Consider the following 26,001-nt stretch of genomic DNA (forward strand, 5'->3'; position numbering starts at 1 on the left):
CAGGACACGTTTTCGAAGCAGCTCGGGCCGTGAGTGGTCTCTGGTCTGGTCTTGCTGTCTGGGCCTCGGGGAGGGGAGGGAAGTGCCAGCCTGCTGCCCATGCTGGGGGCACCGAGACCACAGAGAAGCACGTTGGAGGGAGGGAAGCACCCCGGGGTGCCTCGACTCCCCGGCCTCTAGCTTAGCAGGGACATGGGCCCTGGGCAGTGCTCTTGCACCTGGGGTCTTGCCTGGCTCCAGACGCCGGTGAAGACACATCCACCAGCTGGTGTGGGTGGGAGGCACACGCACGGCACAGAGACGGTCATAATCACGAGATCAACTGTTTATTGATTTTTTTTTTTTTTTTCTAAAATACTATATGTTTAAAGAAACTCCTAAACTGAAAAGATTTGACAATTTTTGGTACATCTGTAGCAAAGGAATGAGGATTCTGCTGGTAAGTTTCCAGGACAGATAGACACGCATCCTCAGGACAGACAGACACACATCCACTTTCCAAGCAAGACATCAAGCTCACTGGAAACACCGAGTAGAATGCATAGCTTGTGGTGGCAGCAGCCATTTCTCCCATGTCTGAGTTACACAGAGGAAAGGTTTGCCCTCCCTCGCCGGCCCGTGGTTACAGGGCAGCTTCCTGTCCCAGCCTGTCGGCTCCCTGATGGCCACAGGGTGCTCAGGAGACCCTGGTACTGTGGGATGAGACCCAGCTTTTCTTTGCTCACGAGGAACACGGATGACAGTGAGATCTGCAGCTGCTCGCAAAGACGCGGGAGTTTTGTACAGTGTTCTGCTACAGGGGACTAAGGCTAGCTGGGCTGAGGACACTGGACTCCCGGCTGGCCAGCGAGGACAGACGTCCCTCTGGCAGGCTCCACTGGGCCCAGCCAACCAGCCAGGCTGATGCCCGGATGGTCTTCAAGCAGTTTACAAATTGAAGCCACTGTCAAAAGCTGCTCAGTCTCATGAACACAGTAGACAATCTCTTTAGATTCTCTGAATATCAAATAGTATATACAGATATACACCAAGACGTGACAGTCTAATATAAAGCATCTTAACTATAGATGCATTCATTTGAAACGTTAGTCCTATATTTTAACCTTTCAAAAATCACTGATAAAATTGTTAATTTGCAAGAGTAAAGTTTAAGCACAAATAGAGTGAAAATAGACTTTAAATATGGCAGCTTTAGAGAGGACTACATAAGGTTATTTGCAAAACTCACATTTGGACACCCCAAACGCGGAGAGCATTCACCTTGGAAACCCAGCCATGTGTTCCCACCTTTCTACTGCAATCTCTTGCTTCAAACATGGTCTGAACAGGCTGCCGGCTCTCGCCCCAGGCAGTGGCGTGGGTGATTAACAGAAGAGCAGGGAAACAGAGACACTGCCTCAAGACCACTGGTGGACATCGACCTTTGTCATAATTTAAGTATAAATGAATGCAAGAATGGGAATACAAAAAAGTAACTGTACACAGCCTTTAAATTAAAAACCTCAAAGTGTTCACTCACAAAATGGCATGTAAGTTTGTTCATTTAAGTTTTAGCAGGTGATGGGACTTGTCAGAGAAAGGAATCAGTGGAGCAAGGATTAGTGGAACCCACCGTTACCATTGACGTGGAGGAGAGGAGGAAAGACAAGGTCAAGAATACACGGATCCATGATAAGCCAACACACAGCGTGGGGGGCGGGGCGGGGGGGGCGGTGATTCCTGTTGTCCTGCAGCTTCCTGTGATCGGCTCTCTCCATCTGCACTGTGGAAAGGGGGCCGAGCTCCAGGTGAAATGACCAGCTTGTCTGCCTTCAAGAGACACCATGAAGCCAAGAGCAATGGAACCATCATCTTTTGCAGGAAGAGGAGTGGATGCCCGCATGGCTGGCTGGAGGGGCCGCTGCCCGGGGCCAACGGCTAACAGAGCTGCTGGACCTCCACTCCGTCCCTCCGCCAGCCAGCCCACCAGCCCGTCACTGGATCGCCTCAACGTAATTCGCGGGGTACAGGCCGACCTGTCCGCTGTCCAAGCGCCCCTTGCACCAGCCCTGCTCATCTTCATCCTCTATTTTGGTCAGCTCGTCCCCTGCAAGACAAAAAGGGAGCTGTCTTGGCAAGCCCTCACCCTGGGCCCGCTGAGGGTCTCTAACGTAGGTGGGAGGCGTAGGCATTCTCCTGGCAGGATGAGGGCCTGGCTCTTCCTCTACTAAGTCACGTCTGAAGTTGTGTATCCAGTGGGGGGGATGGCTCTGAGAGATTAAAGACCCCCGTCTCTCACACAGTACCCCTCAAGCACACCGGTCTCAGTTGCCCGAGGAGCTCCTGCAGAGACTGCAGGATTTCGCCCTCTGACTGCCCAGGCCAGGTCCGAGGCCTCGTCCCACAGGGTCTGTGTCACCCCCCGCAGCCTTCCTCCCCGGCCTGGCCCACACGGTCTTCTTGAGTCTCCTCCAGCACTGCTACCGTGGTCTCCATGCCTTCCTTTAGTCTGTGTCTAGACTGCAGCTGTGGGAGGCATGGGGGCCCGTTCTTCTCTCCCCAGCACTGAGCTCAGAGCATCTGTCCTCTGACTTGAAGAAACCAAGCTTTCCCAACACCCAGAGTGCACTGGCATGGTCCTGGACTCTCCCCACGGCTCTGTGTGCTACTTCAGTCTGACCGAGCCTCTGTTTTCTCAAGTAAGAAGGAGCCTCTACTTTGCACCAAGGCCCTGGGAGGTGGAGGGGATACGGAGATGAGAGAGGGACAGAAGGAGCCTGGCCTCTCAAGGAGACAGGCCAGGGGACAAGGACCACAGGTGTGATCAGGCCTGCCTTCTCCTGTTCAGGGTGGCCAGAGCAGGCCAGAGCCAGGGGACAGGAAGGAGTGGCCTGGTGACCAGCCCGCAGGGACAGCTCTGAGAACTGGCAGAAGATGGGCCTGCTGAGGTGTCTTCATTGTTCAGTTTGCAGCTTTGTGTTTCTCGTTGGCATTTTGGCCCACTTTTCAGGCTTAGCTGCACCGTTTTCCTCCGGCAGTTATATCTTGTTCAGCAGCATTCCCCGACTCCTCATTCTGTGGACCCAGAGGCCCGCGGGGCCGCATCCGGGGCTCTCAGAGCTGCTGGGAGACTGAGAGGCGCTGTGAGGACTAGGGGCGAAAGCACGGAAGGACCCGGGTCGGCGCCAGCGCGCGGCGAGCACCTGGTCCTCGTGCTGCCGACTCCCACGAGATGGCTCTCTGCCTGCAGCTGGGGACCCACTTCGTCAGCACCACTGCTCCTGCGATGCAGGGGGCCGCAGGGTGGGCGTCACGAGTGGGAAACCCCTCTCCTCCCACCCTGGGGGCTCTCTGTGCTCCGGCAGGGCCGACACGGACGCCTGGTGTGCTTCTCATCCGGCCTCGCGGGGCGAGGCTCCCAGAAGCAGACGGGCAGCAGCTCTGAGAGGGGGGCATGTGGTGGGAAGCTCACCAGGTGGAGACCCTAGGCTCCCCAGGCCCAGAGAAGCGGGGAGCAGCCAGGGCACACTCCAGACAGGAGGAAGTGGTGTGGCCAGGAACTAATGTGACCTCGGCGGGGTGGGGGGAAGAAAATTACACAGAAAACAGACAAAACCAACTGGAACCTGCCAAATTGTAAAAATGTAAACTGGTGATTAGAAAGATCCATTCCAGTCTGCTTTTGATAACGAGACATTTTAAATCTATAAAATTGCTGACAAGTCCAAAAGATAAGATTTAGAGGGAACTCCCTGGCGGTCCAGTGGTTAGGACTCGGTGCTTTCACTGCTGGGAACCCTCACAGGTGAACTACAAGCCTGCAAGCCGCACAACAGGGCCCAACTTAAAAAAAAACATTCAGAAAGAATAAAAAATTAAAAATCAGTCAACCAACAAATAAAGTAAACAAAGTAGGGTGGAAACAACCCCAGTCAAGAATGTCGGGAAACTCAAAAGAATTCCCTGCTGGTCCAGTGGTGAGGAGTCCACGTTTCCACTACGGGGGGGCATGGCTTTGATCCCTGGTTGGGCAATTAAGATCCTGAGAGCCACAAGGCATGGCCCCCCCCCCCCCAAGAAAAAACTGACAAAGGTGTTTAAAGACACACGAGAACGTCCCACAAGCAGCCAGAGCCACCCTATGACCAGCTCTGGGGTGGAGTAGGTAGCTAGCTACTTTCTGAGGGCTGAGAGAAGGCCGCTGTTAGACACAGCTCTCAGCCAGGGTGGGTGGGAGGCCGGACACAGGGTCTGCCCCAGAGATGGAGACTCAGGGAGCCCTTCAGCCTGCGCTGGCTGAGTTAGGGCCCAGCACCCCTGCAGTGGAGGGCTAGGGGTGATGCTGGATCTGGGGTGGTTCCGAGGAGGGGCAAAGCAGAAGGAAGAACCCTGGCTCCCTTCTGGCCCGTCTGGAGCCAGGCTAACCAAACCTCTGGGGATAGGCTCTAAGACAGAGCTCTTCAGACAGAGGGTTGCAAGCCATTTGCTGAACTGAAGCCGGCATTAAATAGAAACCAGGATAGAAAATTTCCACATACAGAGCTCATATGATAAGGATCCAGGCTGTTTCATAAAACCCGGGTTTCAGCTACTGGTAACAAAGCTGTGTTGGTGGCAGGGCTGCAGGGAAGGGTAGAAGGCAAAGCCCCAAGAAGAGGCTCTGAGGGCCATGGGGATGCTACCACTGTGCTGGGGGCCCCTCTGCCCGCTGTGGGCCTCTGGAGAAAGGCTCTCCTGGGGACTCGCAGGCACTGTTTCCAGGGAGCCTGCGGGGTAGCCAGATGGCCTGGATCTGTGTCTCTTATGCAGAGGCCTTAGCCTGGCTGGGGTGGCGTCTTGGGCAAAGGCACGGGGTGCCTCACTGTCTTCTAACCTTTGGTGTTGAGCATCTGCCATGTTTGAAATGGAAGGTGGGATGGGGCGGGGAACACACAAATGGAACTAGACCTAAAAAAAGCAGGCTGGGACTTCCCTGCTGGTGCAGTGGGTGAGAATCCACCTGCCAATGCCGGGGACATGGGTTAGATTCTCAGTCTGGGAAGATTCCACATGCCGTGGAGCACCTAAGCCCCTGCACCACAACTACCGAGCCCAGGCTCCAGAGCCTGGAAGTCGCAGGTACTGAAGCCCGCACGCTTAGAGCCTACGCCGCGCAACAAGAGAAGCCACTGCAGAGTAGCCCCTGCTTGTTGCAAACAGAGAAGGCCTGTGCATAGCAACGAAGACCCAGTGTAGCTGAACAAACGGACAGGCTGGAAGCAGTGGCCCCAGAGGCCAGCCGGGCGCCCACCTACCGGCCTTGAAGCTCAGCTCGTCGTGCTCCTGCCCTTCATAGTCATAAAGGGCCCGGACCCGCACTTCTGTCCCCGAAGGGGTGTCCTCATCAAAGGGATTGGAGTCCCCATTGGCATCCGTAGAGGAGAATGGGTTGTTAGACTCATCATCTGACCAGTCCGCGGGGTAGCTCTGGGTCTTCTCGTAGCTGCTCACGCTGCAAAAAAGGGTTGACCCAGTGATCCTGAGCGTGGGGCTGGCAGAGGCCTGAGGCCCTGCTCGGAGCCTCAGACCCCGCCCGGGGAGACCGGGGAGCCCTTGGGCTGGGCTGGCACTCCTTCTGCAGAGCGCGGGCCCCTCAGCAGCACCCGTGTTCCTGTGCTCATGGGCTGGACCTTGACGAGGGTTAACACAGGGCAGAGAAAAAGCAACCACAGACTGTTAACTGGTGCCTCCCTCCCTGAGAAATCGAGAAGTCAGAGACCATCCACCAGCCGGGCTGCCTCCTGCAGGCCTCATGCATTGCCCTGAGTGCCGAGGGGGCGAGACCTTGGACAGAGAGAGAGGAGAGAGAGGGAGCGAGATGGAAGCCAGAGGGAAACGTTTGTTCACCAACTTTTTGGCCTTAATGTCCTCCTTCTCACTGACGGTGCTCCCTGTGTCGTCCTCATCCTCGAAGGGGTTGTAGCTGGACAGTGACTGCGCTGACCGTTCGGGGTTGCCCGGGACACTAAGATCACTACGGGGAGAGAGAGAGCTTTCAGGGGACCCCAACTCGGCAGCCCCCACGGTCCCGGGTGCTCCCAGCTGCAAGAACACAGGGCCAGGATTTGAAGGGACAAATCAGCTCCCTGTCAAATGGGAGGAGTGTGTTGGAGCAGAAAGATTGTTTTAGTGAAACACTTAGCAATACTTTGGCTCTTGAATGCGGTTAAAGTGTCTAAGAAAGAATAAGACTTGCATTTTCCCTCCTTGTGTCTAAACATAGCCTGTCCTAACAGGAGCCCTGCATGTGTGCAGGCTGTTGCTGGAGCACAGGTGCATCTGGGCTCAGGGCTTCTCTCTGCAGTCCTGCACCTGGCCCTCTGTGGAGGGCCGGCAGGCTGACAACCTGTGCGGCTCAGCCTGGGGCTCTCCAGACCCCACAGCCCCCAGTGCCCTGTCCTGACGACAGAAGGGTCCAGTAGCCTCCTCCCTGGGTCTTCTGGATCTGCAACTTCCAAAATCAGAACCAAAGCCTGTTGAATAATCCTTTCTAGGAAGAAAGGAAGGACCCATTTTCTGCTCCAGAGAGAGAGAGAAAAACCCGTCTGCTAACTGCCTACTGTGTGCCAGGCCCAGAGGGGACCAAAGAGAACTCTGATTGCAGCCTGGCCTGAGCGAAGACAGCCAGGTGATGAAATGCAGTGACTACAGGTACTGAGCACAGAACAAGATGGTAACGAGATAAGACGGGCCTGGAGAGCCTGGGGACCCCGCCACGGACATCTGAGCAGGCAGGCCCGACCACTAAGCTGCAGGCCAGGGCTGCCTGGGCCAGCAACACTTCTTATCTCCTAGCCAGTCAGCATGGAGCCGGCACGCTAAGTGCTGGGTGGATGGCTCAGCCAGGGTGGGGAGGGGAGGAGAAGACATGCCTCAGATGCCACCAGAGGGACCCCCCAGTGGCCAGCCACTGCCACATGGGTTTCAGGCCTGGCCAGGGGCACTGGGCCTATGCCTGCCTGCTGCCTGCGTCTGGGCCACATGACTGAGACCACCAGGCCCTACCCCCTCTTTGGCACCTTTCTCCAGCTGACCTTCTGACAGGAGGTTGGTGCTGGGCAACTGAATTTGTGCAGCAGCCCTGGCTGGTATGGACCACCCTACCCCACCCCTAGGTGCTGGCCTGACCCCTGGCACATGCTCATGCCTGCAGTCACTTAGCCAAGCCCACCTGCCCAGGCACTGGCACAGCAGCTGAGTGACGAGCAGCCACATCAACCCAGAGAGCGCGGGTGGGGGCTTCAGTGCCCAGGAACACAGAAGGCCTCTGGAACCATGCTGACCCTTCCCAGGAGGTCTGGAGCCTGAGGTGTGTTAAAACTCAGCAGGGCGTGGAGGCCTTGGGGCCCCGGGGGCAGCCTTGGCTCTGCGGAGGACAGTAACACTCATCTGCTGGGAACTCTGACCCTTCTCGAGCTGAGGACCTCAGTGCCACCTGTTCAATCCAAACTCAGAATAACCAACACTCTCAGCAGGGGTACTTTGAAGAAGGGGGCACTGGACAGTGAGTGCCCCACCCTCGAATTAGGCACCTGCCTACGGCACAGGAAGGTAAGCACACACCCGGCCAGGGCCCCTGACTCCACGTGAAGGACGCCCTCAGTCACCTCCACCTGCCCGTGTGCACCGCTGGGGACACGCAGTGGACAGCACCCTGCATCAATTCTTTCTGTCACAAGGGGCCCAAAGCGCACTGTGGCAAAGGCTCCTTCTCCAGGTCTTTCTGCAGCTCTGGCACCGAGTGAAATGAAGATTCTCCCAAGAGAGGCCCTTGGCTGCTGCCCAGCAGAGTGTCTGGAAAGATGCCCCGGGGTTCCCTGCAGGGCCCCTTTGGGGAGTCTCCCTGGGTAGGGGCGTTCCAGCCCTGGCAGAGGACCCAGGGGGCCTTGCCAGGGACAGAGGTACCCAGTGCCCACCTGCTGGGCTTGTTCTGCGAAGCCTGGTCACCAGTCTGGTTGATGCCCATTAGGGTCACACCATCAGCATTCTTCTTCTTCTCTTTCCGGCTGAGAGTTCGATTCAGGTCCACAGACCACTCCTGAGCAACAGGCACCAGGGAAGAGGAGTCAGAAAGCTCATTTGTCTGAGGCCACATGAGCCTAACGCTGCGGCCGCGAGCCGCTGGCCGGCCCTGCGCAGTGTGGCACCTCGCTGCACTGCATCTGCCCTCCCCGCCTCCCAGTGACCCCAGGCTCGTGATGCCCGCCACTGGCCCTCTTCACCGTGCAAGGTGGGTGCTCCTTGGGGGCCAGCCTCCAGGGGCAGACAGCTGCTGAGAACACTGGGGCCAGCACGCAGGGGTCCTGAGTCCCAGTCCCAGGCATCCTCCCCGTCCAACCCCACCCCAGCCCTGTGACACTCAGCCTCCAGACCCCAGGCCTTGCCAAGTTTCCTCATGCTTCCAAAGCAGACAGAGTCCCTCTGAGGGGCTGGCATTCAGTGCTAAAGACCCTCCCATCCATCTCTTGACTGACGTTCCCAGTGAGGCAGGAGAGCTGGGTGCGGGACCTGAGCCAGCCTGTGGCTTGGGAAATGGGCCCTGGGTGCAAACAGAATCAGGTGCAGGGGGCTCCCGCATCCCTCAGGACCCTGAGGAGTGGCACTCGCCCCACCAGGGCTGTCTTCTTCCACCTGCGCAATGTGTGAGGTAACAAAGCACAGAGTGTATGTCTCTGAAGGCTCAATGTTCCCAGCATGTGAACAGGCTTTTATCAACTGTGCTGGAAACGGGGAGAACAGCACGTGTGTGTACACGCGTGATGAATTCTTCCCCTGGCCCACTTTACCCATTATCTTTTTTTTTTTTTTTTTTGAAATTGGTTCCTGGTGCCAAACACTTTACCCATTATCAAATCACTTTATCTGAATTAATATTTGGGATGACCAAGCCCACAGCTGTGCTCACATGTAGTTACAGAAGCCACCTTAGAAACATCAAGTCTAACTGCCAATTTGTCATGTGAGGAAACCGAGGCCCAGAAAGAAAAGTGACTTGCCCACTACAGTTGGTGGCAGACTTAGGCCCCCAATCCCAAACTTAGGTCACCTATCTTAACTGAAATAAGCTGACTGAGAACTTGACTGGAATTCAGAGTCCCCATAGTGACCTTCTGAATGTACATCTGTCCTGACAGGGTGGCTTCCAAGGGCCAGTGCGATCGACAGCTGGCCGACCACGAAGGGAAGGGCCTGCTGTTAATGTGGACAACCACACAGCCCGGGCCACACTGCGGCCTTGGTTCTTTAACCAGCACATGCTGTCACACCAGGCCGTGGATGCCACACAGAGACCCACAGGGGCTGACCACACCGCAGGAGATTTGGAATTCAACAAGTTAACCATAAAATAGGAACTTACTTCATCCTTGTGGCATGGAAAATAAAAAGAAATCATTTCATTAGAGAAAGTCCAGCCAGGCCTGTGAGAGCTGCAGGCGTGCGCCACATGCAGGCATGCGTTCCCAGCTCAAGGGGCCCACAGAGGACAGCCACCACGGGCTGTGGTCAGGACACCCATGCCAGCAAGACTGCCTGTCAAGTGTTCCTTTCCAGACCACTCTATTCCCTGGGTAGGGACCTGTAGTCCTAAGGGAATCAGGGCTTGGAGGGGTGCATATCACAAGGGGTCTCTAGAACCCAGGGGTGCGTGCACCAGTGCCCTCACCAGGGGGAGGAGAAGGGGCTGTGCTTTTTCTTCCAGAACCACTTCCACCTGGGAAGGCCCTAGGCCTCTGCTCTTGGCCCCTGTTGGGGGCAGGGGGAGGGCTCAGTTGTAGGGACCCACATCGTCATGTGGAGAAGCTTTCTTGAGAAGCTCCAGAAAAAAGGCACTGGTATGAGGGCTGAAAAGATGCCAAGCTAGGATGGGGCTAGACAAGGTTCTGTGTGGGGGGCCCTGGGGCAAGAGCCAGTATGGACCAGGCCACTGAAGCCCCGGCCACAGAGAAGATGGGTACCACTGTCATCCCCATATTACACATGGGGCAACCGAGGCACAACCAGGGCAAAGGACCTGCTCAGCATCCCACAGTGAGGAGGCGGTGGGGCAGGTCTGAGCGCAGCCTGGGCTCTGGCTGTGACGAGTCAGAGGAAACCAGGTGACTGGAGCCCAGCACAGAGGGGTTGCCTCAGCCCCTCCCGGGGGAGGCAGCAGCGGTGGCCCTGTGGAGCTTCCCCAGCCCCTGATTTACCATGATGTGGGGAGAGCCCTGTCCCCCAGAGGGCAGGGTGCTGGGACTGTGGCCACTGCCTTCTCTGTGATCCTCAGGGGTCCATGTACTGGGAACCCAATTGGCAGACTGGAAGAGTCCTGAGGGCTCCAGGCCCTTGAATTTGCATGTAAAAACACTGGATAGCTTGGACCCATGAAAATGAGAAAAGAAAGCTAATCCCGCACCAGAGCTGACTGAATTTATATAAGGAAATAAGAAAAAGACCCTCTGTGTAAGAACATACACTCTGAGAGCGTGCCCCCTCCCGCCCTGGGCCAGAGGCTACTGAGATGGTGGCCCCGGCCCTCCAGGCCTGGAGCACTGTGGCCACTCCTTCCCTGGCCATCCTGCAGGGCTGAGCAGGGACCGCCAGGGTATCTCCATGAAGGGAATGCCTAGGGTCAACAGGGGACCGTCAAAGTCCTCACAAAGAACATAACTGCACCGTCGCCAGAGACTCAGAAGGCCCCTCAGCAGTGCCCAAAGCCCCTTGGAACACTAAACATCCGCTTGGTTTCTAAGGTGGCCGTGTGGAAACACTGCCACGTCAACAGGGCACAGGCCAACTCTGAGCTGGAAGGAGAAAGTGTAGCACTCGGCGCTGTGGGCCCAGGTCCCACCCAGGCCAGCGGGTCCTCCTACCTCAAACTGTGGCCAGTTCATGGACATGCCTGGCCCGTGGTTGGCTCTGAACCACCTCAGGTCCTCTACCGCGTCGGCGGCTTTGATGCTCTGCTCCAGGTCACGGTAAACGTTTTTGTAGCTAAATCAGAGAGAGAAGCATGACTCTTTCGGAAGGAAGGGAAAGCCACCGGTCAGCCTCGCCCAGGGCCTGCCCAGAGCCAGCATCACGGTCTGCAGCGCATCAGGGTCGACGTCCCAGTGCAGATCAGACGCCTGCCCTGGCGCGCTGGACAGTTATCTGGCCGTGATGCACACAGGAGGGGAAAAATGACAACCGTGGCATCAGCCACAGCTTCAGGTTCTGACAAATCAAACCAGGAGGCAACAGCCCAGCTTTGTTCTGTGTCAGATAATATAGAAGGTGCTGGTGTCTGGGCCACAGGGGCCCCCAGGCTGTGCAGTTCCATTTCACCAGGTCCACAACTGAGTGTCAGGAAAGTCGCTCCTCATCCCTTCAAAAAAGCTGGTAGGTTTACATTCAGCAAGTGAAGACTGGCCAGTGCTGTGGGGGCTGCACATGCCGTCGGCCAGCTTGGGGGACTCCTGCTTCTGCTCCACAGCCCAGAGTGGCTCGCCTCCCTAGGAAGCTGCCCGTGAGGGACAGGACCACCACCCCGGGTCCCGGAGCTCTCACTTCTGGTCTGTGTGGCCGGCAGTCATTCCCCCTCTCAGGGTCTGTGCCCTCCTCTGTCCAGTGGGCACAACCCACCTGTTATGGGGTGAGCCGTGTCCTCCAAAAAAGATACTGCTGGTGTCACCCCAGGGGTCTCAGGATGAGAGCTTGTTGGGAAATGGGTTCTTTACAGAGGTAATCTGTAAATTAAAAAACCCACCTTTTTATACAAAGGGGGAAACTGGGACACAGGGACAGAGAGGGGACGATGTGAAGACCCAGAAGATGGCCATGTGACTGGAGGGATGTGTCTACAAGTCAGGGAAGGATCCTCCCCTAGACCAGAGCCATCAGAGGGAGCGAGGCCCGCTGACACCTTGATTTCAGAACTGTGAGACAATAAATTTCTGTTGTTGTAGGGTGCCCAGGTATCAGTATTTTATGATGGCAGCCCTAGGACACTATTAGACCATCTGCTCCCCAGGGTGGCTTGGAGGACTAAGTGAGGCAAGGCAGTTACTCCACACAGAGGAGCCCTGCAGCCCCGCCCTGCCTCTGCCTGCAGGGCAGCCTTGGGCAAGTGACCAAACCAGGCCCAGCCTCCACTTCCTCATCACTGAGATGGGGAACAATGTCACCAACTGCACAGACACTCATAACGACCCATTAACTGTTGGCATAGCAGTTGAACAACGACTGAATGCTTTTCATTTTTTTTTTTATTGTTAGGAGACAAAAAGAAGGTAATTCCCTATTGATGACAAGCTCTGACTTGTAGGTCATTTCTAAATGGCTTGGCTGTGTGCATGACACATCGAAGCCCGGGGTTAGCACAGACCTCTGCCCCGATGAAGGTGTCACAGGACCAAAGATGAGGAAAGTGGGGAAGAAATATCATGGTCTTGTGTCTCCATTCAGCAGAGGCTCACGGACTGTGCTGCCCAAGGCCCCGAGCCCCTGGAAGTCCAGGAGCAGGCTGGCAGGCAGCTGCTCTGCATGGAAAGGAGCTTGTGAAGGTCCTCACAGTAAGGCCACCCCCAGGCTGGGTGCGCCAGCCGGGGGACTACTGGACTTGCCCCCGGGTTGATTTCAAACGCGTCACTGCAGCCAGTGCAAGCTGCAGCCCTCCCTCCCTGCCCAGACGCAGAGCCCTGCACCCAGAGCTGGTAGAGTGTGGCAGGAGGCCATCAGACTTGGGCCAGCAAGCAGCCGTCCTGGATGGCAGGACCTCGCAGGGCCTCAGGTGGGCTCTGAGACCACCGCCCCCCCGGTCTGGAGAGCAGCAACTGAGCTCCACACAAAAGCGCCGTCCACTGACTTTGCCACCCCACGCTCCCGGCGAAGGGCACTCACCTGGCCATGTTCGACAGGTCCAGGTGCTTCTGCACCTCCAGCAGGACTTCCCGGAAGAAGCGCAGGCGCTTCTCCTCGAACTGCTGGCACTGCTCAAACACCTGCTCCATGCTCTCCATGTACTGCGGTGTGCTCTGGCCCAGCTCCTTCAGGGACTTCTCGTACTTCTCTTTGCTCTATGACAGGGGCCAGGTGCGCGAATGAACTCATTTCCACTCAGCCCGCTCCCCTCTGCCCGAGAGTGAGCGAGCCTGGCTCTGCACCACCCTGTCCACCTCCAGGGCCTCGTCTCCCTCCACCAGGTCCAAATCCATCAGCAGCTAGACTACTCCTCGGGTGACAACATGAAGCCTGCCACTGTGGGTGACCCTGCACCCAAGAAGCACCCCAATCTGTCTCCTCTGCACCCCTAAGTTCCTGCCTAGAGGCTTCAGGCCCCACATGGCTCCTGGAGGGCATTCCCCTCTCCCCAAGGCTGGACCATGAACAGCCCTCCCCACCCCAACACAGCCAGGCCTCCCAGGCTCATCCTGAGGCCCTCTCCACCTCCAAAGACACCCTTGGCAAAAATGTCTCAGTCCCCTGTCCTTAGATTCCAAAACCTGAAAAGCACAAGCTCCAGAGTCTGACAGAACTCCAAGTTCAAGTTCCAGCCCCTCCACTTCTGAAACACAACCATACTCCTGGCATCTGCCAGGCCTCTCAGCTGGAGTAAGACCCAGAAGGCAGCCACTGGGGAAGAGGCAGTCCCTCAGAGCCAGTGACCACATCCCCTCTGGCATGGGGAAGGGCTGTGCCCCGGGTCTTGCCCATAGCAGCAGGGACTCCCCAGTTGCCTTTAAGGCAGGATCACAGGGCTCTGAGCTCCACGGAGACTTGTGCTGTGCATTTTCTGGGAGCCTCACTTTCCTTTTCAGCAAACAGAATACTTCTACTTCACAGTATCCTGATATTTAAGGTGACAGACAATGGACACCGAGCTGCACCAAGACATTCAGACAGTCCTGGTTCCCTTTCTTCCAGCCCACGACACCAACTTCCTCCCCGATGACACCCCCCGACACACAGTTATTCCTTCCCAACTGTCCTCAAGAGGGGGTTTCACCAGAAAGAAAATACGAACATAGGTGTAGCCTTTTCTCGAGGGTGTTTAGGGACAGTGTGACGAGTCTAAAGTTAGCATGTTTCCCTTGCAGGGATGTGCCTGGGGTCAGAAACCCACACAGTCTTCCCTGCCCCCATATATGACTTTGACAGTGAAGGGGACCATCAGCGTGATGGGGCCTCCTAGGGTGAAGGGAGGATTGCTGGGGCTGGGGTCACCCATTTATCACAGTCGTCTCACTCTCAAGACCCTGAAATGGGCTTTGACCATGGATGGGGGGTGGCCTTTGCTCTCTGCTCTTCTGTGCCTGATGACAATGCGGAGCCTTCTGAGCAGGCAGTGGCCCTCCCTGAGCTTTGGCCGGCCTCAGGCCCGGCCCTGCTGCCTCTGGAGCAGCGTATCTGCCCCACTTGGGGGCAGCAGTGAGGAGCTTCGTAGAGGGCATAGCTTTTCCGCTCACACCACTGGGCGGCCGCTCCAAGTTTCCTCCATTTCTTCCGCCACTGCCTAATTCCCTTATTTCTCTCAGAGGCTCTTCTGAGGCTCAGGACTCCTGCTTCGCCTCTAGGCTTCATGCCCTAGTCCTGAAGCTCAGTGCTCAGCTCATCTCTAACTTCACCTCTCTCTCCAAACCCAGGCTGGGACTTCCTTCTGTGGACACTGCAGCAGGGCAGGCCCTTGATGGTGACAGCCTCCAGCCACTACCAGCCCTTGGAAGAAGGCACAGGCAAAGAGTGGGACCAGGGGCCAAGCTGGGAGCCAAGGGTTCTGGAACCCTTGCTCACATCTGCCCTCCTTTCCCAGGCTCTTAAAGCTTTTTCCAGCAGTTCTCTGTCAGCAATGTCCCAAGCCCTTACTTGGCCTGACTGTCAAGCTCACCGGTCCTCACAGCCCTCCATACCAGCTCGCCGTCAGCTGCCTGCTGTTGACGTTCACGAGCTACTCCTTCCCACCTCCTGCCTGCGGCCACCCCGGCCACCCCGCACCCTGCCCGCCACACACAGGAGTCACACCCCTGCCTGCCCAGTGCTCCGTGCCGCCCTGCCCTGAGGCGGCACTCAGGGCTGTGGTGAGGTGGCGGGTGACCGCACTGATGCAACCATGTGTCCATGCATCTGACTGAGCAGTGACAAAGGCTCGTCACATGGCAGACACGTGGACGGGTGAGGCACGTGCTCTCAACATGGAAAAAAATCCGCACGATTTACCTTAAGAACATCCTGTTTGCACTTCTCTACTCTGTCTTGCAGTTTCTTAAGCTGCTCAGGGTTGAGGGACGGGTCGGCTCTGCTGTTGTTCTCGCGGGATATCGCCAGCTTCTCCTCCTTGCATGCTGCGTGGTAGGCCTTCTTCGCTGCTTCAACCTACAGGGAGAAGGAGTTCCCAAATACCACATTTAAAGGTCAAAATCCTCACTGAAGGTTACACAGACTGTGGGCAGTGCCTGTGCTCTTAAGAGGACAGGGAAGATCAGGTGCAAAGCTGTGTGTCCAGTATAATTACAGCACATTAAAACAGAGTTCAGTCAGCAAATACTGACGGGGTGCCTGCTTTGTCGTCAGATACCATCTAGACAGAAGGAGTACAGTGCTCGACAAAGAGCCTAGCTTTCACACAGCTCACCATCTAGCTGGGGGAGGCAGCTGCAAGAAAGAGGAAACAGAGTAAGTGAGTAGGTGATAAGCACCGAGGAGGAGAAGCAAGCAGGGAAGAGAGGCAGGTGCACTGTTGGGTCTGGGCTATAGCCGTACGTAGAACGGCTGGAGAAAGCCACACATGTGACCTGCAGCGAGACTGTGACGGAGGTGTGGATCTGAGGGAAGAGCTGGCCCAGCAGCTGGAAACCTAACACAAGAGGAGTGTAACGTTGGGAGAAAGGGTTATAGGCCACATTCCATATTTTTAACGACTATTTTACATGAATACACACACATATCTATAGATATGGGTGTGTGTGTGTGTATGTGTGTAATTTAATAGATGCTTCTTAACTGAGCCACAGTCACAGATTTCATTCTACAGCAGAAAGCTGAGTTTGTAACCAGAGCCTCATGAGGGAGTCTGTCATCACAAATGGGACCAGAGACAAGAAAGAAGAGAAAGGGGATGTGGCAAAAAAGACAAGACACAGAGTAGACAAGGAAAGCCTGTTGTCACAACCTGGAGACAGAAGTCTGCTTGGGGTGACTCTGAGAGGGAGGGAGGCAGTGCGGTTCCTGAGAGAAGTCCGTGATGGGGATGGGACTGGTAGGAAGTAGGGGCACCCTTAGCAATGGGGCAGGCCAGGCTCCAGGTCTGCCTATGCTAAGGGCTGAGGCGTAGGTATGACAGTCTCTGGAGAACCAAGGCTGGGTGAGGCTCGATGATTTCCATTTGCTACTTGTAAAATAATGAGTATTAGCATCATTGCGAATTTGAGAGAAAAACTCATAAAAGAGAAAGAACCATTTAAAAGTTCAGGGTTGGGAGTGGCCTTGTTAGTGGTTGAGAGCATTTCTGCATGCCACCAACAGCTCTTCTAAAACCGTGCTATTCAAAATGTAGTCCACAGACCAGCAGGCACAGCATCACTCAGGAGATTATTAAAACTGAGCATGAAGAGGCCCCACTTCTGACCTCCTGACCACTATCTCTAGAGGTGGGGCCTGGGAATCTGGGTTTTAGGAAGCTTGCTTAAATTTAAAAAGCACTATTCCACAACGGTTTCATCTCAGATAACCTTTGGCAAACAGGACTTACTATTCCGATAGACCAGAAGGTTCATGACATGGAGGGGTCAGGGGCTGGGGGGGGGGGGAAGTGCTTCAGTTTTGAGCTCTAGGCTGTGTGTGTGGGTCTCACCCTGCTCCCAGGACAGGAAAATGGGTGGATAAGGGTTCTGTAAAAATGGCAATGAGGCACTCAGCAGGCCCCCTGTGCCTAGGCAGTGGCAGGAACTCCTGGGAGGGCAGGAGGGCTGGCCAGGGGAAGCAGGTGGTGGGTGAGGGGCCTGCAGGCAGGGCAGGGCCCCAGGGTGGATGCACCTCTTTCAGCTTCTTGGCCCAGGGCTTCTGCGCCTTCCGAAAGCCGTCCTCGGCTTCCTTGGTCTCCTTGAAGCCTCCCATCATCTGCTTGTGGAAGGCGTCCTTCTGCCAGTTCTTGATCTTCTCGAAGTCCTCGTTCATCAGCGAGGCTTTCACCTCCAGGTGCAGCTCGCTCACCTTCTCTGCCTCGGTCATGACAGCCACCCAGGCCTTCTCCACCGTCCCGTACTGGGGCCCTGGGACACGAGAGAAGCTGGTGGGTCACTCGGCACTGTGGGGCCCAGACAGGCCCTGGGAGGGGATTCCCTTCTGTGAGGCCCCCTCAGCACTTAGGTTGGGCTTTGAGGCCGGCAGTCTGGCTGCCTGGCTGGGAGGCTTCCTTTTGGCTGTTTCAGATATTTTTCTTAGTGCTGTTCCTTTTTCAGTTCCTGGGATCAAGAAGAAAATAAGGAACTGAAGCTGGATCTGTTTTCTTTTGTTAGGGAAACCAGGGGATTACACACATTTCCTTTTTGTAAAGACACTAAGCTCTTGAAAAACTCCAAGATGAAGTTTCTTCATCTTGGAAGTTTTGATTTGCTTGAGGCTGGCTAGAGGAGGAGGGCATTCTGAAGTGAACTAACCTCTCTGCCAGGCCAGTCTGAGCCCACCCCTCAGGCTCCTGCTGGCTCCTGGCTTCCCTTGTGTGGGACCACACATTCTCCTGAGGCCCATTCCCTCCATGAGGAGCTGGGCCCTGGAAACAGCTTGTGGAATGAAGGCCTGAACCCTCAGCAGAATGGAAGCCCCGGGCTGGGGAAGGAGAGGAGGAGACAGGAATCTGGCTGGCTCTGGCCTGGATGGAGCTCTCCAGAAAGCGGGGAAGGTTGCTTGGGTTGCCTCAGTCACTGTTCTCAGGAAGGAAACTCCTAATCTGACCTGTCATTTTGCTGAGGGTGTAGCTGGCCTGAGGTGACAGAGAGATGGGCTGTGACAGAAGCTGAGGATGGAATGGGAGGACACAGGGCCTGCCCTCAGGGTGCTCCCAGGGGACAATGACTGCTGGAGTGGATAATGACAAGAGACACATGGTGTGTGTGCGTGAGTAACTGCTAGCCCCTCAGGACCTCTGGCTTCTCACGTCTACAAGATGAGCAGCTCCTGGTCCTGCCGAAGGGACCAGGACCCACAAAGGCGGAAATAAGAGTGCTTTGTGAACCCCAGGCTCTGAGTAAGCAGTATGGACACTGCTGACAGCTGGATCCTGAGAGAGGGACTCAGGCAGGCGGAAATAAAATAACGACAGCCACTGCTTCCTGGAGGAGCCGGCCCACCCCAGCCATGCCTCACCCGCGCATGGCCACCCCACTCTGCACCAGGGCGCTGTACTCTGCTCCACGGGTCGCCCATGTCAACATCCGGGGAAAGACATGGAGCTAGTCTAGACCCCTGCTGCCTGGGGGCCCCTTGCCCTGGCCTAGCTTCTCCTGGTCAGCCCCTCCAAACCCACCCTGAGAAATACCCACTAACCCACTTCTTTCCCAGGAAATCCTGTAGTCAATAACGCTCCCCCTCTACTGCTGGGAAGTACGCTCTGAATGCCATCCACACATCCATGGCAGCACTGTCATTGAGCTCTAGAATTGTCTGAGTGTTTTGCAAGGGACAGAGGGGAGGTAAAACCTGCATCACATAACGGGTTTCCCTGGTAGCTCAGTCGGTAAAGAATCTGTCTGCAATGTAGGAGACCCAGTTCAATTTTGCCGGATGTCACCATTGAGTCTTGCCTGACTGGCTACTTGGCTGAACTTATAAATAAGCAGTCTTGGTGCCAGAAACCATGGTGCTGAGCAGCAAGGCCCTTGACTGGACAGGAGGCTACTGGAGTCGGCCCCAAAGGAGCTGCTCTGAGTTAACTCGACAAGCGTGGCGTGTCCCCTGCTGACAAGGACTGCCACGGGAGGCTCAGATGCTGCTGGAAGACAGGAGTCCTGTGTCCCCAGGAAAGGGGAGGAAAGTTCACTTGGCCTGTGCTGCTGGGAGAAAATCACAGCTCCCAGACTGTGAGACAAACTCCTGCCCTGATCTTCCAAGAGAGGATACTGGCTCAGAAAGGGTGGACGGTTTGCCCCAGACGCCCCATGGTGGCCTCCCTACCCTTGTCCACAAGCTGCCTCCAGCGCCGGGCCCATTCGGTGAGCTGCTGCGCGTACGCCTTCTCGATGCGCGCCCGCTCGTGCAGGCAGTTCATGAGGTCGGTGCACAGGCGGTGGCCGTCATCGATCCGCCGCACCGTCCGCTTGTAGTTCCCGACCTAGGAGACAGAGCCACGCTGTGAGCGCCGGACCTCCACGCCGGCCGGCTCTTGGGTGCTTGCGCCCCGTCCCACTTCAAAGGTCCCCTGTGTTGTTAGATGACAAGCTACCACTGGCAGAAGCAGACAAAACCGAGATTTGGAGCTTCTGCGTGGCCCATGGGCCAGGGAGGGAAGCAGACCAGTGTGAGACAGGTTGTGCGGGAGGGAAGTGAGGGGCTGAGGGCACCCAAGGGGGATCTCACAGGCTGAGGGCCAGGGACAGCTTCCCAGAGTAGGGAATGTCTAACTAGAAAGATGAAAAACAATAGAAACATAACGTTTTAGTAGCTCTGATTAAAGTGATTTTATAATTAACATTACAGACCCCTGGCTAAAGACCTTTGGAGCATTACTGGAATTATCAGGTTCTCAGGTGTCTACTGCCTTGATGTCACCCTATGCTGGATTATTATTACTTCACAATTAGAGCAACAAATACTATTTCCCACCTACTGCACCCACCACGTGTCAGGCACCACAGGAGGTATTTTACACGCCAAATACTGCCTCTGCCTTAATGAGCACCAATAACTGTCCCCATGTTAAGATGAGGACACCAAGCCTCAAGTAAGTTGCGCTGTTTGTCAGGACCCCACAGTAGCAGCCCTAGAGGCTGGGCTGCTGCTGAGAGTTTTCCACACGCTTCCAGGTCAGGGCTTGATGGCAAAGCTCAGACTCTATCAGCTTTGACAAGGGCCAAGATGAGGCTTGACTACTTTTTCTCACATATGAGAGGAGAGTTAGATTATCTAAATTATAAATAATAGAAGAGTAATTGAGAAAATTTTAGTGGCTAATGTGGAGTGAAAAATTGAAGTGTTTCATGTGTTTCATTCTCTGACCTGCTGAATAGAAAGGATACCATGTAGCTGATACTGAAGCCCTTGCAGGAAATACAACAGAAAAATAATCTACTGTATTTGCAACCCTTTCTTCCCACTGTCTTTAAAAACTGTAGTCACCTTTTTCCCAGTTTCGCAGTTTCTAAAGGTCTCTGCCTTGCTGAGCACTCTCATATTTCATCTCTGTTTAGGGTCATTCTGGAAGTTCCTAGAGAACATGGAAGACTAGTACCGACTTCTACCGATAAGGGCACAATTCTCTCTCTGCCGTGCACCTCTGACTTATGAACAGTTCAAACAACCTGAGTTCCTCCATCTCATGCTGAGTTAGTCAGGTGAAGACAAGGCTACAGTGGAGCAGCAGGAAGACCTTGCAAAAAGACAGAACACACGGAGACAGGCATCGGGAGAGCAGGGGACTGTGGTCCCTTCAGGAAAAGCTGTCCTTGAGGCCAGAGCTCTGGACAGGCTGAGATGGCCCCATTCCCATGGGAACCAGAACACTGGGGAACAGCAGCTCATCAAGACACAGAGCTGAACCTGAGCTTCCAACTCCATCCTTTAGCGGCCCCTTTTTAGGAAGGAGAAAGCAAGCATTTCACAACCAGTCAGAAGTGACTTCACATGTTCACTTCCCTTAAAATAAGTCTTGCTTTCATTTTGAAATTTACAGCAGGGTGAAAAACATAACCAACAAAACACAACTTGGTATTGCTGAACTGGTGGCAAAAAGAGCTAAGACAGTGACAGCTCAACACAGACTCGTCAGCCGACATGAAACCATGATGCAGACCTGGTTTTCATCTCACTGTTACTAACAATATTCAAATTGGCAATCAATATTAAAATACATTGGCTCCGCAGAAACCTGTCCACCTCTTTGCTTTTCAAAACCCTTGTGAAAAGCTTTAGGGAAAAGGAAAGGATATTTCTTAACAAGGTACACAGTGGTACAGCCCTTCGCATTGGCACATATTGTACATAAATACCGTTCATCTTTAAGTGATAACTCTAGAAATCTGAAAAGCAGCAAGGAATGAGAAGGATGTTTCTGAAAGCATGTGTTTCAGGTTTAAATGCTGGCACTGCTGGGGCCAAGGGGACAGGGGAGTGTTCATGACAACGGGCGCCCAGACACTGCCGCGACATCTGCCTGCTGCCCTCTGCTCAGGGCAAAGGCTGCATGTGGGCTGGAGACAGGCCATCACTGCAGTCCACACTCAGGGACATTCATCAGGTATCACCGTCTCCACCTCGCAGACCACACAGAAGAGGGCAATGTGCTGACAGAATGAAGATGGTCTGACAGCATGGAGACCTGGCCCTTGGAGAAGTCCATTAGAACCTGCACGGGGGGCACAGAGCGCAGGGGGACTAGAGACTAAGGGGGGCTGGGTGCAGTGGGTGGCGTGGGAGATGGGCTCAGTCAGACAGTGACACATCTTGAGGGTCGGGCCATCATCCGGAGGGGTGCCGTGCTCAGGGAACGGTAGGGTGCGGGAGGGGGAAGCCCTGGAGGGTAGGTCTGAGTAGCCTGCTGACTCCGGGGCACAGCAGTGGGGACCAGAGCAGGAAAGCATGAGAAAGGAACCAGGCTGTCCTCCAGGAGGCAGGTGGGGGTGGACAGAGGCAGCAGGACTCGGCTCCCGGGCACTGCGGGGGGTGGTTCCCGCAGGCTGGACTTACGAGGCCGAAGAAGCAGAACCCCTCCTGCCCAGAGCTCCCCAGAAACCACTCTCCCGCCTCCCTCCACCCAACCGCCTGGTCTTGCCTGGGGCTCCCCGGAAACCCGACCCGCCTGCTTGCCTGCTGTCCTAAGCGCATCTCAGCCACTCTACCCTTCCTACCCACAGGCCCCACTGGGCTCTGGGCTGCCTGTGTGTCTGGCTGTCCTCTGCCCCCAGGCCTGAGAACCCAGCATCAGATGAGCCTTGGTTTGTTTGGGTCAGCTAAACGGAGTCTGAGGCTGGAGTTGGCAGAAACATCTGCATAATCGGGGATCAGAGCAGAGCCGGTGGACTCGGCCTGAAACCCAGCGGGCTTGTAATTACAGGGGTGCTGGGAAGGGCGGTTCAAACAGGTCGCACCAGTTCCTCAAGCCTCCTCTGGGTGTAAACAGTCTGGAGCTGACTCTTACAAGGACATTGGAGAAGGCTTGCTTCTCTGACTTCACAGCTGGTTTACCTTGGCCAGCTCCTTTCTGTGGAACACGGGGGCCAAAGAAAACAGGAAGGCTGGAGGATTTGGAAGCAGGTCAGTGGGACCCCCCAGGATCCTAAGTGGATGCGCGGGAACGTGAATGCGGGTGCACAGCTCCTGCCACCCGTCCACCCCAAGTGTTGGCTCAGTTACCATGGGAACTGTGGGCCGACAGGTCAGGAACCTATAGGGTCATGTCACAGACATCTTCCCCTTTGCTCCTTTTACCCTTCTCTTTGGTTGGTGACCATCAAGCCCACTTCCCAGACAAATTACTTGATTACAACCAAAGCTCCAGGGTGAATCCAGTGGCCCAAGTGAGAAGAGAATGGGGCAGAACACCCCAAAGCTTGTGCTCTCCCACCCCATGCTGCCTCAGCCCTGAGACTCGAACCTTCACGCCCATGGCTCAATACCACAAAGAACCCCAGTGGAGTCTGGGTGTCCCCAGGAGCCCAAGGAAGCTTTTGGCTGTCTCACTACTGACTTGATGCGTAACACAGGGGGGCTCCTAGGCCAGTGCCCCGGACCACCCTGCCCTCCCCTAGCCGGCCCCTCTGCCCGTGTGCAGACCAGAGCCCACAGGACACAACCCCACACACCTTCTGACTGTGCCCTAACAGTATGGACCTTTGTCTTCCTCACTGACCATTTTTTCTTGACTGCCTTCTACTCACTGGGTCTCGGCACTCAATAAAAAGGTGAAATGTTAAACCAGAGAGAGACTAGAAGAAAATGGAGACAAACACCCTTGTGACTTAGGGCAGCAGAGGATCCCTTAAGCAAAATTTCAGAAGTGAAAGCTATAAGTGTACACACACACACAAATTAAGGATTTCTGTTCTGAAACCAACAACATGGACAAAGTGAACATACTCAAATGCTGACTACTAGTTTGGCAAGTAGGCAGTGTGACAAGGAACTAAAACCTGGAATGTCCCAGGAAATCCTATATATTAATACAACATGAAAGAGAGGCCCCTTGGGGAGATGGGCAAAGGTGTAAAGTGGTAACTTCAGAGAGACGTGGAAGTCTGTAGGACTAATGGCCCAAGCGAGATGCTCATGCTCATGGGACTTGGAGGAATGCCCATGAGAGCAGCAAGACAGTTCTTTACCTCAACAGGTGGGCACACAGTCAGAGTGGGAAACGCCCAATGCGGGGTGGAGCTGGGCACACAGGACCCCTTTCTGAATACACTGGTGGAAAAACAGCCTGGGGCAAGCCTGGGACAGCCAGGCAGTAATTAAGTCACTAAACATACACTGCAGAAGGAAACAGCAACCCACTCCAGTTATTCTTGCCTGGAAAATCCCACGGACAAGATCGCCTGCACCCGCAGACAGGCGACACCAATTCCCCACCACAGGGTCCTGCTGGCTGATCCACTTGGGGGCCACAAGGGCCCTTCCAAACACTGTCCCCATGCTCTGCAGTTGCAGCCTGCTCCACACAGGTCACAATGGTGCACGCTGAGCTCCCTGGCCAGCTGGCCTGCAAGCCCCGTGGTAACGGGCCCTGCACACAGAGGTTTTCCATCAGCGGCGGCATCATAATAGAGCACACCTATACTCTGCTAGGCAGCGTGCTCGCAGCTCCACATGTCACCTCATGTAATCCTGTGATGGCCCCAGGCAGTGAGATTTTACAGAAAAGGAAACAGGTTTGAAGAAGCAAAGTCACTCATAGTCATGCGGTCGAAAGGAGGCAGATCCCACCTTCCAGAATCTTCCTCAGGCTGAGGCGAGAGAGGGTGCAGAGCCCAGGCTTACCGGGTCAATCTCAGGTGATATGTCTGCTTCCAACCAGCCCTGCAGTTTCCAAGAAAGGCCACAGATGACCTTGATTTTACCCTCAGAATGCTCATGCCCTTTAACCTGTGACCCTGCAGGCCCAAGACAACTGCCCTCTCTACACCCTGGAGAGGAAGGTCCAAGAGTAAGCCAGCTGTGCCAAGCTGACTGGACAATAAAGAAAAGCTGCTGATGGTGGCCCTCCAGGCAAGAGCACAGAGTTAGCGACAAATGCTTCACCCGAAGCTGCTCCAGGATGCCCAAGGCTCCAGGATTTTCTCAACCACCTTGAAAGACAAGCCTTCAGGAATTCCTTGATTACAGGCCTGCAGAGGTGGGCTGAGTGGGCCCTGGCTGTCTTGTTTGAATCCATCAGGCCCTGGCCCTCTCTGATGAGGCCACCTTCCCTCCGCCTCCTCTCATGCGGGGAGCCACAAAGAACTGGCCCTGCCCTGACAGCAATGACTGGGTCTTTCTGCCTGCATTTCTGTCCCTCAGCTGTACCCATGCTTTTAGATGGGGGCAGCCATCACATAATAAATCCTGGCCATTTCTTCAAGCTGTCCATTCAGACACAACAGAAAGAGAGGAGACAGGATCAGATGATCTCTGAGGGCCCGTCACAATTCCAGGATTCCTAATTGAACAGTCTGTCAATGCCGCCAGCTGGCTGGCTACCTCTTGGAGCACTCATGACTCAATGATTGAGGGTCTGGCAATACCCTCTTGCCACTCACAAATATGGGGTGAACACCTACTGTGTGCCAACGACCATGCCAGGGGCCAGGGATGCAGGGGTGAACAAAGTGTTGTGGTCTCTGCTTTTGTGGGACTCGGGGTTAAGTAACAACTACAGACAGTGGCCACTTCTGGAAGGAACACTCTAGGTGGTCAGGGCTGCCTGGAGGAGGGTGAAGTCTGAGGTAAGAGCAGAAGGGACCTCTGGGGCAAGGCTGCTTGTGGAAGGCTTGAGGTTGAGGCCCACAGAGCATGAGCTCCATGCCATGCCACCGGCTCCGGGAAGGTCCCCTCTCTGTTACTCCTGCAGTGGTGTCTACTGCCACGTGCAAAATGTGGCAACGTGGGGGGTTTGCAGGCAGGACTGTGCCTTTCTTCTCCTCCCTCCACCATGCCAGGAGCACAGAGGGCACCCTCTAATGTGTTTTCAGTGCCTGAATGGTGCTGGGAGCGGAGATTCCGTTCTGTGTAGACACAAGAGGACTGAGAAGTTGCTGAGCGCCCAGCGAGAGGCACAGGGAAGGAAGGAAGTCATGCTCCTTTATTCATTTTTCTCAATCCAATGAGTTCTTGAGATCTCCCCATGAAAGCTAAAAATCAGCTCTCAGAACACATCATCAGATACACACTCCAGAGATGACAAATGAACAACTAATTCTGCCGAGTACAGACCAGCAGAAGAGCCTCATGGTTCTTTCACAGCACTCCCCCGGCTTTCAGTCAAATTCAGGCCCAGATCAATTTCTCTCGAAGTCCCTGGTGTCCAGGCAGCTGGGAGGGCTCCGGGAGCGGCCCTGCTGCGCCACGCTTCCCACTCACATTTGCGGAGTACTCCAGTACCTTTGCCCGGAAAATCCTATGGACGGAGAAGCCTGGTAGGCTACATACAGTTCACGGGGTCGCAAAGAGTTGGACACGACTGAGCGATTTCACATCACTTCAGCAGACGCCACATCCATTCACACCAGCAGTGCCTCTTTCTCAGGCACCCTTCTTCAGTCTACCCCAACCCCTAGTCTGAACCTCTCTTTCCTAACAGGAGGTCACAGCTGATCTTAAGGCTGTAAGATCTGTGGGGCATGCTTG

At 55.1% G+C, this 26,001-nt stretch overlaps 1 protein-coding gene across 5 annotated transcripts in view; it reads right to left on the minus strand.

Moving 5' to 3' along the window:
- Nucleotides 1–310: 310 nt before the first annotated feature.
- Nucleotides 311–26,001, minus strand: part of PACSIN2 (protein kinase C and casein kinase substrate in neurons 2) — a 115,200-nt gene continuing 89,509 nt past the window's right edge. For 4 of the 5 annotated variants that reach the window (XM_061418790.1, XM_061418787.1, XM_061418786.1 and 1 more), the window contains 9 exons: nt 19,144–19,300; nt 17,008–17,243; nt 15,193–15,348; nt 12,880–13,055; nt 10,872–10,992; nt 7,935–8,056; nt 5,870–5,992; nt 5,274–5,470; nt 311–2,086 (listed from right to left, as the gene is read on the minus strand). In XM_061418790.1, the coding sequence (XP_061274774.1) occupies nt 1,974–2,086; nt 5,274–5,470; nt 5,870–5,992; nt 7,935–8,056; nt 10,872–10,992; nt 12,880–13,055; nt 15,193–15,348; nt 17,008–17,243; nt 19,144–19,237 (1,338 nt within the window). In that variant the 5' untranslated portion in view covers nt 19,238–19,300 and the 3' untranslated portion in view covers nt 311–1,973. The remainder of the gene's footprint in view (nt 2,087–5,273; nt 5,471–5,869; nt 5,993–7,934; nt 8,057–10,871; nt 10,993–12,879; nt 13,056–15,192; nt 15,349–17,007; nt 17,244–19,143; nt 19,301–26,001) is intronic. The other variant, XM_061418789.1, reaches the window with a different exon arrangement.

The sequence above is a fragment of the Bos javanicus genome, chromosome 5 (assembly GCF_032452875.1).
Source record: "Bos javanicus breed banteng chromosome 5, ARS-OSU_banteng_1.0, whole genome shotgun sequence".
NCBI classification, from domain to species: domain Eukaryota; kingdom Metazoa; phylum Chordata; class Mammalia; order Artiodactyla; family Bovidae; genus Bos; species Bos javanicus.